Source organism: Bison bison, unplaced genomic scaffold (assembly GCF_000754665.1).
Source record: "Bison bison bison isolate TAMUID 2011002044 unplaced genomic scaffold, Bison_UMD1.0 scf7180017864034, whole genome shotgun sequence".
In the NCBI taxonomy this organism is placed as follows: domain Eukaryota; kingdom Metazoa; phylum Chordata; class Mammalia; order Artiodactyla; family Bovidae; genus Bison; species Bison bison.
The window spans coordinates 148,942-165,881 of NW_011494606.1; the positions used below are offsets into that span (position 1 = coordinate 148,942).

The 16,940-nt window shown below is 35.8% G+C and overlaps 1 protein-coding gene across 12 annotated transcripts in view; it reads left to right on the top strand.

The window, feature by feature from the left end:
* Positions 1 to 16,940, top strand: part of MYO9A (myosin IXA) — a 196,990-nt gene that overhangs the window by 53,608 nt on the left and 126,442 nt on the right. For all 12 annotated transcript variants that reach the window (XM_010834461.1, XM_010834463.1, XM_010834467.1 and 9 more), the window contains 3 exons: positions 571 to 692; positions 7,219 to 7,360; positions 15,975 to 16,170. In XM_010834461.1, the coding sequence (XP_010832763.1) occupies positions 571 to 692; positions 7,219 to 7,360; positions 15,975 to 16,170 (460 nt within the window). The remainder of the gene's footprint in view (positions 1 to 570; positions 693 to 7,218; positions 7,361 to 15,974; positions 16,171 to 16,940) is intronic.

The window sequence follows — 16,940 nt, forward strand, 5'->3', positions numbered from 1 at the left end:
GAATGGTTACTCAGTGTGTGAGATTTGAGTTATTTAGTCTTGGAATTGGGGAAACTCCTCTGCCCCCGCCTTTTGAAAGTTATTCTGTTTATTTTGTCAAAGTTCACTGTGTACGAATTCTATATGATTTTTATCAGTGATCACTGGAGGTGATAGTTTTCCATTTTTCTCAGACATTGTTTCATTATATTCACTGTTGATGATCCAGTAGTTCTTTTTGATGGCTTCAAGTTGTGTGGGAGAAATTAGTCTTTTTCGTTTTACATTTTTCCATAGTGTAGTCATCAGATAGTGTAGCTAAAACAAATCACACTTAGTTTTCCATCTGAATGGAATCACAAATAGGATTCTAATCAGAAAATTTGGTTGCATGTACTATTAAAAGAAAATAGACATATACTATATCACGATTTTATGAAACTCAAATATACATTTCTTTCATTGTGTAGATTAATGATTTTTCAAAGTTTAGTCTATTCTTTTAATCCTGGTAAAAACTTTTTAGTCCTTATTCTCACATACCTTTTATTTTCTGCAAGATGAATAAATTGTTAATTTGTTATTTCCTAGGAGGAATATAGAACTGAAGGTATCAGCTGGCACAATATAGACTACATTGATAATACCTGTTGCATAAATCTTATTAGCAAGAAACCAACAGGTCTGCTCCATCTTTTGGATGAAGAAAGCAAGTGAGTATGATTCTTTTCAGTTTTGTTATTGGCCATGTGAGTTTTTCATGTCTTCTTAAACCCTAAACTTTCTTCTTAGTGTTATTAAGAGCAAAAGTTTCCCTGGTATGCATTTTTTTGTGTGTTTATAAGAAAATTGGATGGACTTCACTACTGAACTCATTTTTTCCTTGACTTTTTCCAAATTTCTTCTGCAAAGTCACTTCGATGTTCAATTGTTGGTATATGTTTTTTTGTTTTGTGTTTCTTTCTTATTGAATTAAGTTTTACATATGAGGTGTGTTTGCAGTTTTCTTGCTTAGTGGTGAAGAATATAATAATAGATTTGTGATATCTGCCATGGCTGTGCAAGTTTTTAGTGACCACATATGTTAGATATTTGCCATCCCTTGGTAACACTGTTCAGTATAAGTTAGGTAAGCTAAGTGTAGTCGCTCAGTTGTGTCAGACTCTTTGCGACCCCATGAACTGTAGCCCCTCAGTCTCCTCTGTCCATGGGATTCTCCAGGCAAGAATACTGGAGTGGGTTGCTATTTCCTTCTCCAGGGGATCTTCCCGACCCAGGGATTGAACTTGCGTCTTCCGTTATCACAGGCAGATGTTTTACCCTCTGAGCCACTAGGGAAGCACGACCAAACTTAAATATATATGTTGCAGAAATAAAGCTTCATGGAGCATCCTCCACCATGTTCTCAGTGCTCTGGAAAGTATTATTATAATTTAATTATTCTAAGAGATGGCAAATCTAGAACTGGAGAAACCAAAGTGGTGGAGAGTGTGTTGGTTTTCCATGACTCTTTAGTAAAATATTTAGAAATTGAATTAGGTCACTTGGTTCCTTGTTTAATACTATACCCATTAAACTAAGATATAAAATATTAAGTAGTAACTTTCATAGGTAGGATGACTGTATACCAGGTTTGTGTAGGACAATCTAAAGTTTATACTGATTGTTCATTTTAGTTATTAAAGGCACCTACTTTAAGAATATCCTGATATGTATGGTAAGTTGTATGTTATTGCCATTTAATATTTCCATAAACTCACAGAATTGCTGCATAGAATTATAAAGTAATATGGCAGAGCTGCAAAATATATTGGAAATGATATTGCCAACAATTATATCTGCCCTTCCATCATTAGTCTATTTCCATTAATCTAAATGAATTAAAATACCAAAAAGTATTTTAATTTTATGTGCAAAGTTGTAAATGTTTCTTGTATTGCTCTATATTTCCCAAAACATACATTATCTCTTATAAAATTTTGAAGTTAGTGGTTCTTAACTCTGCTTGCATGCCTTAATTCTGATGTATTTTATTTTAGAAAGTGTCATAGGTGATTTTAATATTTAGTATGGAGAACCATTGTAGATATTGAAATGATAAGCAGTTATTTTGAGATGTCTTATGAACAAGAAAATTTAAGCAATTTGAGAAAAAGATCATATGTATAGTAAATGATGGACTTGAGATTCAAACCCACCAGGTATTTCTGAATAAGAAGCTTTAGTTTTGTCTTTTACTTGAACTTTTGTTTTCCTTTTTTATTGTGGTAACATTGGTTTATAACATTATATAAGATTCATATGTACATTATATTTCTACTTCTGTATACCCTACAGTATGTGCTGACTACCAAAAGTATATTTTTTATCTGTTACCATACAGTTGATCCCTTTTACCAATTTCACCTTCCCCCTGCCCCATCTTCTCTGGTATATAAAAAACTAGTATACAAGCAAAATCAAAATACAAGAATAAACCAAACAAAACAAACATGAGCTACGGAGAACAGAGTAATGAGCTTGTGCTTTGAAGTATTGTCCTTATTTGCTTTACCATAATGCTTAGACTGCGATGTCAGAAGTTCAGGGTTGTATTCCAGCTCTATTAACTACCCTCAGCAAATCTCTTAATATCCTTAGTCCTCAGTTTTCTTGCATGCAAAAAGGAAATAATGATGATTAATTATAATGCTGTCTACTCTATATCTTATAGTGGTTGTGAGCAGGAAATAAGCTATGGATATATAATTAAAACATGAATAGAGCAAAGTTATCTGTTATTCTTTAAGCAAAGTTTCATTGAGTGTACATCTTACTATGTTATACAAAGACCATCTTTACCTGGTCAGTTGCTACCTCACAGAAATGTAGATATTGCCCAGTGAAAAGAATGTCACCTTTTTGCTGTTACCCAGAAGCTTGTGGAGTTAAGCCACAGGTCCAGAAATTACAGGAGGACAGATGTTGGCTCAATATAAGAAAGAGCTTTTTAATCATTAGAACTGATTAGCAGCTGCTTCATAAAGTAGTAGAATTTTCCATTATAGTAATTACTTTGCATCATCTATCAAGGTACTTTTGCAGGTAGGAGATTGGACTGAATAACCTCTTAATTGCCACTTCAATTGTGGTTCTATATCAACTCCATAAAATTTTTTAATAAACCGTAGTATTATTTCCCTTGCTTTAAGTTAATCCTGTTATCTTTCCTTATAAATTAGCCAGCTTTGTGTCTCTGTTTTAACTTCCTAGAAGATGCAAAGACATGAAATGTTTTCCCTCTTTCACGTACCAGTGAAGAGGACTTCACAATAAATTAGTGTCATTTGGAAAGAGCTGTTTTTGAAATCACTTTGAGTATTTTTCCTCTGAAAATATTTTGTTCTGTAGAGGATATATTACATGAAATATCCTTCCTGGTATTCCTGCTTCAGTCTGTGTTTGTAGTGCTTTAGGAGCACATGTTGGAAGTTAGAATTCTTGTTTAGTCTTGTCTGCTAGCTGTTCAAATTTTATACATTAGATTCTAAAGGATTCAGTGTGGAGTTTAGAAAGGAGGAATGGTGTAAGCAAAGTTAAGAGTGTTACTAGTCTTTCCCATAGTACTCAGTGTGACCTGCTGACAGCAGCACTGGCATCATCGTAAAGGTTGTTACAAGTACAGAGTCTCACACTTCTGTCCCAGACTTCTTGATCAGACTCTGCGTTTTATTTAACAAACTGAAGTTAAAAATCAGAGCATTCATTTAGGCCAACATTTTATCAATCTTGCTTGTTCGTAAGAATTACCTGGGGAACTTATAAATAGTACTTTGTCACTGGCCTAGCATCAATTCAGTAGAATCACAGGAGATGGGGTCCAGGCATTGGTATTTTTAAAAACTCCTTAGTTGGGGTAGCTTTAGATTAGTGCAAAGAAACACTAATCTAAGGCTACCCTTGCAGGTAGTCTTTGGGGAAACATTAGATGAAGAGTTTTGAAATTCATGATAATGTCTACTTGGTCTCTGTTCCAGGCTCTTTTGCTTAATTATGTAGTATGTATCCACAATTGTTTATTGACTGCAGGACTGGTGGAAAGGTTTTTTTCCCCCATCTTTCCTTATTTGGAATAGAAACTGCCCTCATATTTGTTCTCATTAATTATCTTCCAATCAAAAAAAAAAGAAATAATGTATCAATTAAAATGGGCAAAAAATGTAAATAAACAATATAAATGTCCCATAAACATGAAAATTAGCATTGGTTTTAATAAAGGAAGTTTAAATGGAAACATTTAATTTTTTCCATTGTTTATCCAAGAAAAAGGAAACAAATCACAAGCTTTTTAGTGACTCAAAGGATTAGAAGGCAAATAGACCTTAGGTAGAAATAATGAGATGAACATCCTTCCTGAAAAGAAGCATGGTGCTGTAGAGTAGTGAGAGATGTGTTTGCAGAAGTTGGGTTGGTCTGGGCTTAGGAGCTTGGATTTCAATTTTCTAAAGTAGGGGAGGCACACCATTAAAAGCACATTGTAGGAAAATTTATTTTGATAGTTGTGTTTGGTGACATGAAACATGGTAAAATTAGAATCACTAAGGCTACTATAAAGGCTGTTGCTGTATTCTCTGAAATTGTTCAAGAGTTGTAACCTGTTCTGGAATGGCTTTAGAGTTCTGGGAAGGAGGGAAAAGCCTAGAGGAAGGGATAGTGTTTGATGCAAAAGCAGGCCTCAGTTGACTAGGAAAATGGCAGTGTTGCTAACATGAAAAAGTAGGTTAATTTATATCATCCCTATAGGATGTCAACTAATGTTAGGTATTTTTGCTAGTGTTATTTAATTCTTCTAGCACTATCATTCATTTTACTCATTTATGGATTAACAAGCCAGTTCCTAAAGAAGGTTGTACCTAGCTTGCCCGAGGTCACAGACAGAATTTGTAATGTAGGCAATGACTATCTGACATCAAAGACCTTTCTCCTTCCTGGTTCCAATATGTACTATGTAATTAACCATTTTTCTTGTAGTATTGGAATCATTTTAGTGCATTAGATATTGTATTCAACACCTTTATATCTCACATCACATTATTTTTTATTATTCAAGTACTATTAAATGAAACTATTCTCTGAAATATACTTGACCTCTCCTTTTTTTTTTGGTCAGTGATTATTTTCTCTGTTTGAAACTCCTACCAAACTTTTGAAATATAGCTTGTAATTGCCTCTTGTATCCTCTGAATCTTTACATTATTCCCAACCACTAATGATTTTTTTTTTTTCTGTTCTAAAGTTTTATATGTCTGTACTACTATTATTGCTAGTATTATACTGTATTCCCTTGTGGCTCAGTGGTAAAGAATCCACCTGGGCAATGCAGGAGTTTGATTCCTGGGTCAGGAATATCCCTGGAGAAGGAAATTGCAACCCACTCCAGTATTCTTGTCTGGGAAATTTCATGGACAGAGGAACCTGGTGGGCTCTAGTCCATAGGGGTCGCAAAGAGTTGGATACAACTTATCCACTAAATAGCTACTACTATTATGTGGTTACTTCTTAATAAATATTATTTGAATGATTCCCAGATATGAAATGTTCATCAGTGAGTATAAATCTATTGATGTGTATTTGAAAGAATAATAGGTATAATATAAAAACATTCAGTAACTGATGTAGGTAAGAAAATTACTACTTAATTTATAATAAAAAAAATTAACCTGGATTTAAAGGACCTGTCCAACCTGAGAGATCATTCCCTTTTTGCAAGTTCTTGAACCCAAGCAACATGTGATTTGGTTTTTATTATCCTTTGAGTCTTATGGTGCAGCACACTGTGACCCAAGATAAACATCTAAAAACCTGAGTTAATTTTCTTATTTCTGATACTTGCATAGTATGTGTTAGGCAAATCACAACTTTTGAGCTCTCATATACAAAATAGGAATACTAAATCTTTTTTCACTCATCTTTCAGATTGTTTTGTTGTTTTCAATCATTAAGTCATGTCTGATTCTTTGCAACACCATAGAATGTAGCACACCAGGCCTCCCTGTCCCTCACTATCTCCTGGAGTTTGCCCAAGTTCATGTTCATTGAATCAGTGATGCCATCCAGCCATCTCATCCTCTTCACCCTCTTCTCCTCCTGCCCTCAGTCTTTCCAGCATCAGGGTCTTTTCCAGTGAGTCAGCTCTTCACATCAGGTGGCCAGAGTATTGGAGCTTCAGCTTCAGCATCAGTCCTTCCAATGAGTATTCAGGGTTGATTTCCTTAGGACTGATTAGTTTGATCTTGTTGCTGTCCAAGGGACACAGTACCAGAGTTCAAAAGCATCAGTTCTTCGGTGCTCAGCCTTTATGTCCAACTCTCACATCCATGCATACTACTGGAAAAATGATATCTTTGACTAGACAAACCTTTGTCAGCAAAGTAGTATCTCTGCTTTTTAATACCTTGTCTAGGCTTGTCATAGCTTTTCTTCCAAGAAGCAAGCATCTTCTAATCTCATGGCTGCAGTCACCATCTGCAGTGATTTTTGAGCCCAAGAAGAGAAAAATCTGTCACTGTTTCCACTTTTTCACCTTCTATTTGCCATAAAATGATGGGACTGGATGCCCTGATCTTAGTTTTTTCAGTATTGAGTTTTAAGAGGAGCTTTTTCACTCTCTTCTTTCACTTTCATCAAGAGGCTCTTTAGTTCTTCTTTTTCTGCCATTAGGACAGTGTCATCTGCATATTTGAGGTTTCTCCCAGCAGTCTTGATTCCACCTTGTTATTCATCTAGCCTGGCATTTCCCATGATGTACCGTGCATAGAAGTTAAATAAACAGAGTGACAGTATACAGCCTGTTGTACTCCTTTCCCAATTTTGAACCAGTCCTTTGTTCCATGTCCGGTTCTAATTATTGCTTCTTGCCTCACAAACAAAAAACTCTCTTGTTTGTTTCGAGAGACAGGTAAGATGGTCTCGTATTCCCATCTCTTGTTTTCCACAGTTTGTTGTGATCCACACAGTCAAAGGCTTTAGTGTAGTCAATGAAGCAGAAGTTGATATTTTTCTGAAATTCCCTTGCTCTTCCTATGATCCAGCAAATGTTGGCAACTTGATGTCCATTTCCTCTGAGCTTGTTATGAGAATTTATTTAAGTGAAAACTCTCTAATTTGCTAAATTTGTTAGATGAAATTATAATTATTAAAAAAATACTTTATTAACTGCTGCATCTTTCTTTAGTGTTTTTGTTTTTATTTTTAATTTAGTTTTCCACAGGCTACAAATCAAACACTGCTGGACAAGTTTAAACACCAACATGAAGAGAATTCTTACATTGAATTTCCAGCTGTGATGGAGCCTGCTTTCATCATAAAGCATTATGCCGGGAAAGTAAAGTATGGGGTAAAGGTCAGTAAATTTCTCATTGAATAAGCCTATAGGACAGAGGAGTGTTCTTAACTGTTATCACCATCCCTATTATACTGTTTTCTTTGTAGTTGGTCAGTAACAATGGGAGAAATTTTATAAGGATGATACCAAAATTCATACTGTTCTTTGCAGTATTCTTCTGTCATTAGCTGATGGTTTTATTGGTTTTTTCCTGCAGCTAAAATTGATGTCAATCCATTCTAAATGTAATAGCTTTTTTATCTTGTTTATTTTTAATTCTTTAAATTTGACTTTTATGTTGGGGTTTAGTTGATTTATAATGTTGTGTTTCAGCTGTACAGCAGGTGTGCAGGTGTACAACAAAGCACTTCAGCTATATGTATACATGTATCCATTCTTTCTCAGATTCCTTCCTCATATAGGTTATTACGGAAGTGTAATAGCCTTTTTAGATCTGCAAGAATAGATACCATTGGTATGTCTGAAACCCACTAGTTCATCTGTGTATGGCTGGTTGAGTTTTTCTCTTCTCCACATCCATGAGGCCTCATGTCCTCATGTATCTTTGGATATTTGTGAGCTTGAGCTCCTAATGAATATGTTGAGACTTAACTCCTGCAGAAAGGAATCTTCATAATTTTGCCCATCCCTTGTTTGTAATTGAGGAACCCTTCAACCATTTGATAATTAAGCCTGATATTGATGGCAATTTCTAGGCGAGGTAGTGATGCTGTGGAATATTGTGGAGCAATATGTTTTTTCTGGATCTTGAGGTGAGAGTCAGAATTAAGACCATTCATTCACTCATCACTGATTCATTTATTCAAGAAGTATTTATTAAAACATGAAGCACATGTCAAACTCTGTGCTGCTAATTTATCACTAGATCATTCTAAACACAAAGCACAGAGTCTGACATTTGTGTTTAGAATGATCTAGTGATTAATTAGCTGACATGATCTTGGTGTATAAATTAATGAATAGGTTCTATGAGAGAAAGTAGTGAATTAGTCGATTTTTAATTTGTAGGTAATGAACACCTCCTTCAAAACTCAAATTTTGAGAGATGGTCTGAAGTAAATGTGACCTTGGTGAGGGGTTGGGATGGTGAATCTTATAGGCCATGAGATAGAAAAGAATTTAATATGTTAAAATAATTGAAAACAGGTCAGCATTACTAGATTATAGTGATCAAGGAAGATAGCGGCATGAAATCAATGTAGAGAATGGACAGTAACTTAGTTCTTTGGGGCTTCTTGACCAAGTTAAAGGAGTTTGGTTTTTGCTGAAATTCTGATGAGGAGCCGTGAAAAAATTTTAAGCAGAGAATATGTTATGTGTTTTTAAAAATTGATTTCTCAGAGGAGAAAGACTAGCAGAGGGAGAGATTGGGAGCTGGGAGATCAATGAAACATTAAGGTAAACTGGACCCCTGAGGTGGCAGTAGAGATGGAGGAGATCTAAATGATTATAAGAGATTTTTGGAGATGCAATGAGTAAATCTTGTTGATGGATTATAGTTAACTGACTTCTGGGTATAGCTAATGGGTGAATTTTAGGTGCTATTTTCTGAGATGGAAAAGACAAGAAGGAACAGATTTTAGGCACACATTTAGAATAACAGAGTAGAACGGTGCTTATTAGTGGGTGGGGGAGTTGAGGAGAGGCTGGCTAAGGATAAAAACCTGCAGTTAATTTCTGGAGTTCTGATGTACAGCATTATAATTATAGTAAACATTGTGTTTATAGTTAGCATTGTGATTATACCACTGTCTTCAAAGTTTCTAAGATAGACTAGATCTTAAATGTTCTTACCACAAAAAAATGATGATTGTATGACATAATGGAGGTATTTGTTAACTTTAAAATGGTAATCATATTACAGTTTACAAATGTATCAAATCAGTACTAATATTTTATATACCTTAATGTTGTGTGTCAGTTACATCTCAATATATAAAAATAAAGTCTAAAACAAAAAAATCTTGACCTATAAAATCATATAGCAAGGTATATAAAATGCAGAAATCTCAAGTGTCCAGATTTCTCTCATACCCCTTCCAGGCTCATTCTCCCCCACCCAGAGGTAAACGTGACTGTAATTTTTTATCCTTAGTGTTTTTTTTTAACTTACTAAATTTCAGATAAATAGAATCATACAATATATGCATTTATGTCTGTGATTCATTCATTCTTATTATCAGATAGGTTGAAAGTAAAAGGATGGGAAAAAGACAACACTAGGCAGACCCTAACAAAAACAAAGTTCCTGTAATTACACTATTATTGGACAAGGTAGGCTTTAAGACAAGTATCATTAGAGACAAAGAAGCACACTTCGTATAAAAGGGGCTTGTTTCAATGAAGACATAATCAAAAGTTATATGTACCTGATGACTTCACTTCAGGCTAAAAGGGGAGCTAGACAAGTTTATCCTTAAAGTTGTAGATTTTCATACATATCTTTCAGTAATAACAAAATATGGAGACATGAAATCAGTAAAAACAGAAAAATTGAGCAGCACTGCTAAATAACTGACCTAATTGGCACATCATAAAGATAATTAGATACTCTTTGGTGTTTATAAATTAAGTGAACTTCTATGTAATCCCTGAGTTAAAAAAGAAATCACAAGTGATAATATTTTAAACTGAACATTAATGAAGATATAATGTATCAAAATTTGTAAGATGCATTTAAAGCAGTGATTTATAACTTTAATAAAAGTATATGTTAGAAAGGAAGACTGGTTGGCAAAACAGTAAGTAAGGAAAATCAGCAGATTAAACTAGAAGAAGGAAATAATAAAGCAAAGACTAGAAATCAATGCAATAAAAAGCAGACATGTAGTAAAAGAAATGAGCAAAGCTAAAAGTTAGTTCCTTTAAAAATAACTGAAAATAATACAGATGATCCTTGAACAGCATAGTTTTCAGTTGTGGGGGTCCACTTTTACACAGTTGGAGATGTGTCCAGTGGTGAAAGTGAAGTCCGATGCTATAAAGAACAATACTGCATATACTACTGGAATGTTAGGTCCATGAATGAAGGTAAATTGGATGTGGTCAAGCAGGAGATTCCATGTTTTAGGAATCAGTGAACTAAAATGGACTTGAACGGGTGAATTTAATTCAGATCACCATTATATCTACTCAAATGGGCATGAAACCATACAAGAAATGGAGTAACCCTCATAGTCAACAGAAGAGTCCAAAATGCAGTACTTGGATGCAGTCTCAAAAACGACAGAATGATCTCTGTTCTAGGGCAAACCATTCAGCATCACAGTAATACAAGTCTGTGTCTCAATCACTAATGCCAAAAAAGTTGAAGCTGAATGGTTCAATGAAGACCTATAAGACCTAATAGAATGAACAACAACAACACAAAAAGATGTTCTTTTCATCATAGGGGACTGGAATGCAAAAATAGGAAGTCAAGAGATATCTGGAATAACAGGCAAGTTTGGCCTTGGAGTACAAAATGAAGCAGGGGAAAGCTAACAGTTTTGCCAAGAGAATGTACCAGTCGTAGCAAACACCCTCTTCCAACAACACAAGAGAAGACTCTACACATGGACATCACCAGATGGTCAATACGAAAATGAGATTGGTTATCTTCTTTGCAGCCAAAGATAGAGAAGCTACATACGATCAGCAAAAAAATACCAGGAGCTGACTGTGGCTCAGATCATGAACTCCTGATTGCAAACTTCAGACTTTAAATTGAAGAAAGTAGGGAAAACCACTAGATCATTCAGGTATGACCTAAATCAAATCCCTTACAATTATACAGTGGAAGTGACAAGTAGATTCAAGGGATTAGATATGATAGACAGAGTGCCTGAAGAACTATGGACAAAGATTTGTGACATGGTATAGGAGGCCGTGATCAAGACCACCATCCCCAAGGGGGAGAAAAGAACGCTAAAAGGCAAAATGGCTGAGGACGCCTTACAAATAGCTGAGAAAAGAAGAGAAGCGAAAAGCAAATGAGAAAGGGAAAGATCTAGCCATCTCAATGCAGAGTTCCAAAGAATAGGAAGGAGAGGTTAAAAAAAGCCTTAAGTGCACAATGCAAAGAAATTAGAGGAAAACAATAGAATGGGAAAGACTAGAGATCTCTTCAAGAAAATCAGAGATACCAAGGGAACATTTCATGCAAAGATGGGCACAATAAAGGACAGAAAATATAAAAACCTACCACAAGCAGAAGATATTAAAAAGAGGTGGCAAGAATACACCGAACTGTACAGGAAAGGTCTTAATGACCCATACAACTACAATGGTGTGGTCAGTCACCTAGAGCCAGACATCCTGGATGTGAAGTCAAGTGGGCCTTAGAAAGCATCACTATGAACAAAGCTAGCGGAGGTGATAGAATTTCAGCTGAGCTATTTCAAATCCTGAAAGATGATGCTGTTAAAGTGCAGCACTTAAAATGCCAGCAAATTTGGAATACTCTGCAGTGGCCATAGGACTGGAAAAGGTCACTTTTCATTCCAATCCCAAAGAAGGGCAATGCCAGGGAATGCTCAAACTACCACACGGTTGTACTCATGTCACATGCTAGCAAGGTAATGCTCAAAATCCTTCAAGCTAGTACTTCAATCAAGATAGTATTTAAATCAATAGTACTTGAATTGAGAACTTCCAGATGTTCAAGCTGGATTTAGAAAAGGCAGAGGAACCAGAGATCAAATTGCCAACATCTGTTGGATCATATAAAAAGCAAGAGAATTCCAGGAAAACATCTGCTTCATTGACTACGCTAAAGCCTTTGACTGTGTGGATCATAACAAACTGGAAAATTTGTACATCAACGTTGTATATTGTCATCCTGCTTATTTAACTTCTGTGCAGTGTACATCATGGGAAATGCCGGGCTGGATGAATCATAAGCTGAAATCAAGACTGCTGGGAGAAATATCAACAACTTCACATATGCAGATGATACCCCCCTAATGGCCTGAAGAGAAGAGGAACTTAAGAGCCTCTTGATGAAGGTGAAAGAGGAGAGTGAAAAAGCTGACTTAATACTAAACATTCAAAAAACTACAATCATGGCTTCTGGTCCCATCACTTCATGGCAAATACCTGGGGGGAAAATGGAAACAGTGATAGACTATATCCTTGGACTCCAAAATCACCGCAGATGGTGACTGCAGCCATGACATTAAAAAACTCTTGTTCCTTGGAACAAAAACTATGACAAACCTAGACAGTCACTTAGCCAGCAAAGGTTCGCCTAATCAAAGCTATGGTTTTTCCAGTAGTCTCATATGGATGTGAGATTTGGACCATAAAGAAGGCTGAGCACCGAAGAATTGATGCTTTTGAACTGTGGTGCTGGAGAGTACTCTTGAGAGTCCCTTGGACAGCAAGGATATCAAACCAGTCAATCCCAAAGAAAATTAACCCTGAATATTCATTGCAAGGACTGATGCTGAATTGAAGCTCCGGTACTTTGACCACCTGACACAAAGAGCTGACTTATTGGAAAAGACCCTGATGCTGGGAAAGACTGAGGGCTGGGGGAGAAGAGGGTGCCAGAGGATGAGATTGTTGCATGGCATCATCGACTCAGTGGACATGAGTTTGAGCAAACTCCAGGAGATAGTGAGGGACAGGGAAGCCTGGCGTGCTGCAGTCCATGGGATGCAAAGAGTCAGAAACTATTGAACGACTGAATAACAATTTATGCTAGATATCTTTCAGTAAATAGATGCTGCAGTACTGTGTGATCCATGATCAACTGAATCCTCAAATGCAGCACTGTAGATGCTATGAAGATCTGACTGTAAAGTTATATGGGGATTTTCAGCTGTGGTTTTGGGCAGCATTCCTAACCCCCATGTTGTTCAAGGGAAAACTGTGTTAGTAAAAGATAACAGAAAATAACTAATGAAAGGAGAAAGCTTCACAGATTGCTGGTAGCAGAAACAAATAAGGGGATTTTACTACACACTCTAAGATATGAACATATTTTGCCAATAAATTTGACAGTGTAAAGTAGAAAATTCCATGAAAAAATATCGCCAAAACTGACACCAGAAAATATAGGAAAACTTAAAAATCCTATGTTTGTTAAGTAATTTGAATCAGTAATTTAAAATTTTCTACAAAGGGAATTCTAGGTCCACATGGTTTCACTGGTGACTGCTTTAAAGCATATAAGCAGTACTGGTCTTACACATTTTCTTTCAAGTTTGAGATACCTTTAAAATGTATAAATGCACCTTCACACTTAACAAGAAATATCTGAGCTGGAAATACAGATTTGGGTTTCATCATTTAGATAGAGTTTAAGCCACAATTATGGTTGAGATAAACTGATGTAAGATGATCAGAAAATATGAGTACACAGGATGAAACTCTTAAGAATTTTCAATACAGAACCAACAGTGGGGACTGAGAAGAAGGGATAGCACAAGATATAAGTAGTAAGTCACAAGCTGTGTTGTTATAGAAGGCAACAGAAGACAGTTTCAATGATGATGTGATTAGTTTATGATGTGATTTAGTTGATTAGTACTTAGGAATGTAGGAATATGAAGACAGAGAGACAGGACCATTACATTGGGAAATGTTGATGACTGTCAACATGGAAAAGAGATATAGAATTTTAGATTTTATATTGTACTTGTTAATAGGACAGAATAATCTTTGGAGTAGGGCAGACTGATGTTTTAGTTCCTGTAGCAGTGCTTATTATGTTTGACTTCTGATGAACTTCTTTATCTCTCTGATTACTTAGCAGTGAAGTTTGGTTTATAATTGAATCTACTTTATTGAGTAATTGTTAGAATTAAATTAGTTATATATAGTGCTTAACTTAGTGCCTGACATTTGTCTGTCTGCCCTCAGTATTTGCTGCTGCTGGCATTTTGATTTGAAAATTCTTCCTCAGTTTTGCTAACTTTTATCATATATACTTTTGCTCAAAGGGTACTTAGGGACACACTGAGCACCAAGACTTCAGACTTGTTTCCCCCTTCCCCCTGTTTTCAGGAGAACCAAGAATTATTAGGAAAGGAAAGTCCCAAAGGTAGCAGAATGAGTCCAAGCTGCCTTGTGGACATGAGGGTTGATGACATTATACTAGGCATGACCCTCCAGGAGTTCTGAGTTAGAGCTATTCTGTGAAGCTGCACTGACATGAAGTGATTTACTCACCAGTCCTTCCATCTGGGTGTGGCTATAGTCAAATGCCTAGATTGTGTGTGTCAGTTTGGGACCTTCTTCCAGGAGTGTAAGTTTCTTGCCCTCCTTATTTTTTTGTGAGGTATTTAAACTCATTTTCTTCTGTTCTGTCATCTCTCACTTCCATTGGCAAGTGGTTTTAACTGGCTATTTACATTCCTTTGGTAATCTTATCCAACTTTAAAAATGTATATGCTGATGATATCCAAATGTGTTTTCTGAAATCTGTTAGACTCTAGGCAGGTATGTCCATCTGCCTACTTGATGTCTGTATGCAGACAGTATAGTGGTTATGAGTGGCTATGTTTGAACCTCTATTCTTCTCATTACTGTGTGATAGGGGCCAAGATAGTTAACCTTTCTGTGACTCAATTTCCTCATCTATAAAATAATAATAATATCATCCATCTCAAGGACTTGTTAAGGTGATGAAATGAACTTCAATGAGACAGCATGTGTAAAATGCTTAGAAGTGTGCCATTTACTTAGTAACTTCTCAATAAATGTTGCTTGTTATTGTCATTATTTTCACCATCTCTAACTTCACTTGGACAAAACTTATCTCCTGATCATCATTTTCTGTCCTCATATCTTCTCTTTTCTCAAGTCTTCTCCATGTTAGTATATATAGTACCTCTACCTACCTTGTTGCTCAAACACAAAATATAGGTGTTCACCTAATTCTCTTGTTCACTCACAATGCTCTAATCCACCAGCAAGTCCTTCGCCCTTACCTCTAAAAAATGTCCCAAATAAGTAACCATTTTCCCTTTCCTATAGTACCATCCTTATAGTGCAAGTCACTGTCAGCTCTTATTTGGAATACCTTTCTCCATTCTTTGTACAATTAACTCCCTCAGTAGCAATCAGTGATGTTTATAAAACATCAGTTAGTTCATGTCATTATCCTTCCATTGACACTTGAATAAAGTCCAAACTCCTAACTCAGTCTTGCATAGCTTACATAGCCTATTTATCTCCCTTGCACCTCTCTCACCCTTGCCGAGAATGCTCTAGGCCTCAGTCTTACTAACATTCTCCTAACTTCTGCAACTTGGCACCACCTATAGGTAGTAGGTGTTCCCTTTGAGTGAAATGTTGTTCCTGGTCTTCTCATTTCTGGCTTCTTTTTATTACTCAACTCTTTTGTTGTTTTATGTGATAGTCCCTTAGAGAATCTCTCCCAGACCAATGTTTAACAAGCTGCAATAAGTTGGGGGAATGTTCATTCTAATTTAAATGAATTATAGAATTAAATAGTTTTAGGCCTAGATGGGACTTTATAGAGGATATCTATCTGGTCCATCTATCTGGCTAACACAGAAATCACTTCTATACCCTTATTCAGCCACTGTTCAAATATGTCACCCATTTTCTTCTTGGCTTAATACGTTTTTTCAAAAATAACACTGGTATTTTTTTCATGTAGGATTTCCGGGAAAAAAACACAGATCATATGCGCCCTGACATTGTAGCTCTTCTGAGAAGTAGCAAGAATGCATTTATCTCTGGGATGATTGGAATTGATCCTGTAGCTATTTTCCGATGGTCAGTTCTCCGAGCGTTTTTTAGAGCCATGGTTGCTTTCAGGGAAGCTGGGAAAAGACACATTCAGAGAAAAACTGGTAAGCAATAGACATCAGTATTCTGCCATGCTTCTGTTTGTTTTTTTTTTTTTTAATCATGCCCTAACATTGTGTTTCAGATTTAATGAGTGCTGGTGAACTTTATGTGTGTGTGTATATATATTATTAATAAATACTGATAGGAATAATGAGTGTAAAGCACCTGTTATTTCTTAGGCATACTGACATTGGTAAGATTCTTAAGCAAAAAGTGAAATTATTATGTAATTATATAGAACTTAATATTGATACCGTTCTCTGTTTTCTTCTAACGTCATAGTTTTTACTACCAATGAAACATAATATGGAAGCATAAATCAGGAGACAGAAAAATTAGGCTGGAGGTGGTATAGTATGGTGGATAACCCAGCTTCACTTGTCGTCTCTGTTGTCATCAGTTGGATCAGTTGTCATCTCTTCTCTTGACTGATTTTGTGACTGTTAGCTGTCTTACTTGGAGTATTAATAGTACCTTCAATATTATGAGGGTAAAATTAGATAATACTTGTAAAGTGTCTGCTTATGAAGTGTAATTTTCATTTCCTTATGCTTAATTTAGTTAGCTGAATTTTACTTTAAAAGTTAGAAATGGATAAAGCTGGATACTTTTTTGTGTGCCTCCTCTGCTGTAGCTCTAACCTTAGATAGACCGTTGCTGCATAGTGAGTATTTTCTAATACATATGTAATCATTTAAAATAATATTCTTCTGCCAAGAAGCCTCAGCAGAAGTGCGAGAGGATACACTTTGTACTTTCAGGGCTCCTAGGC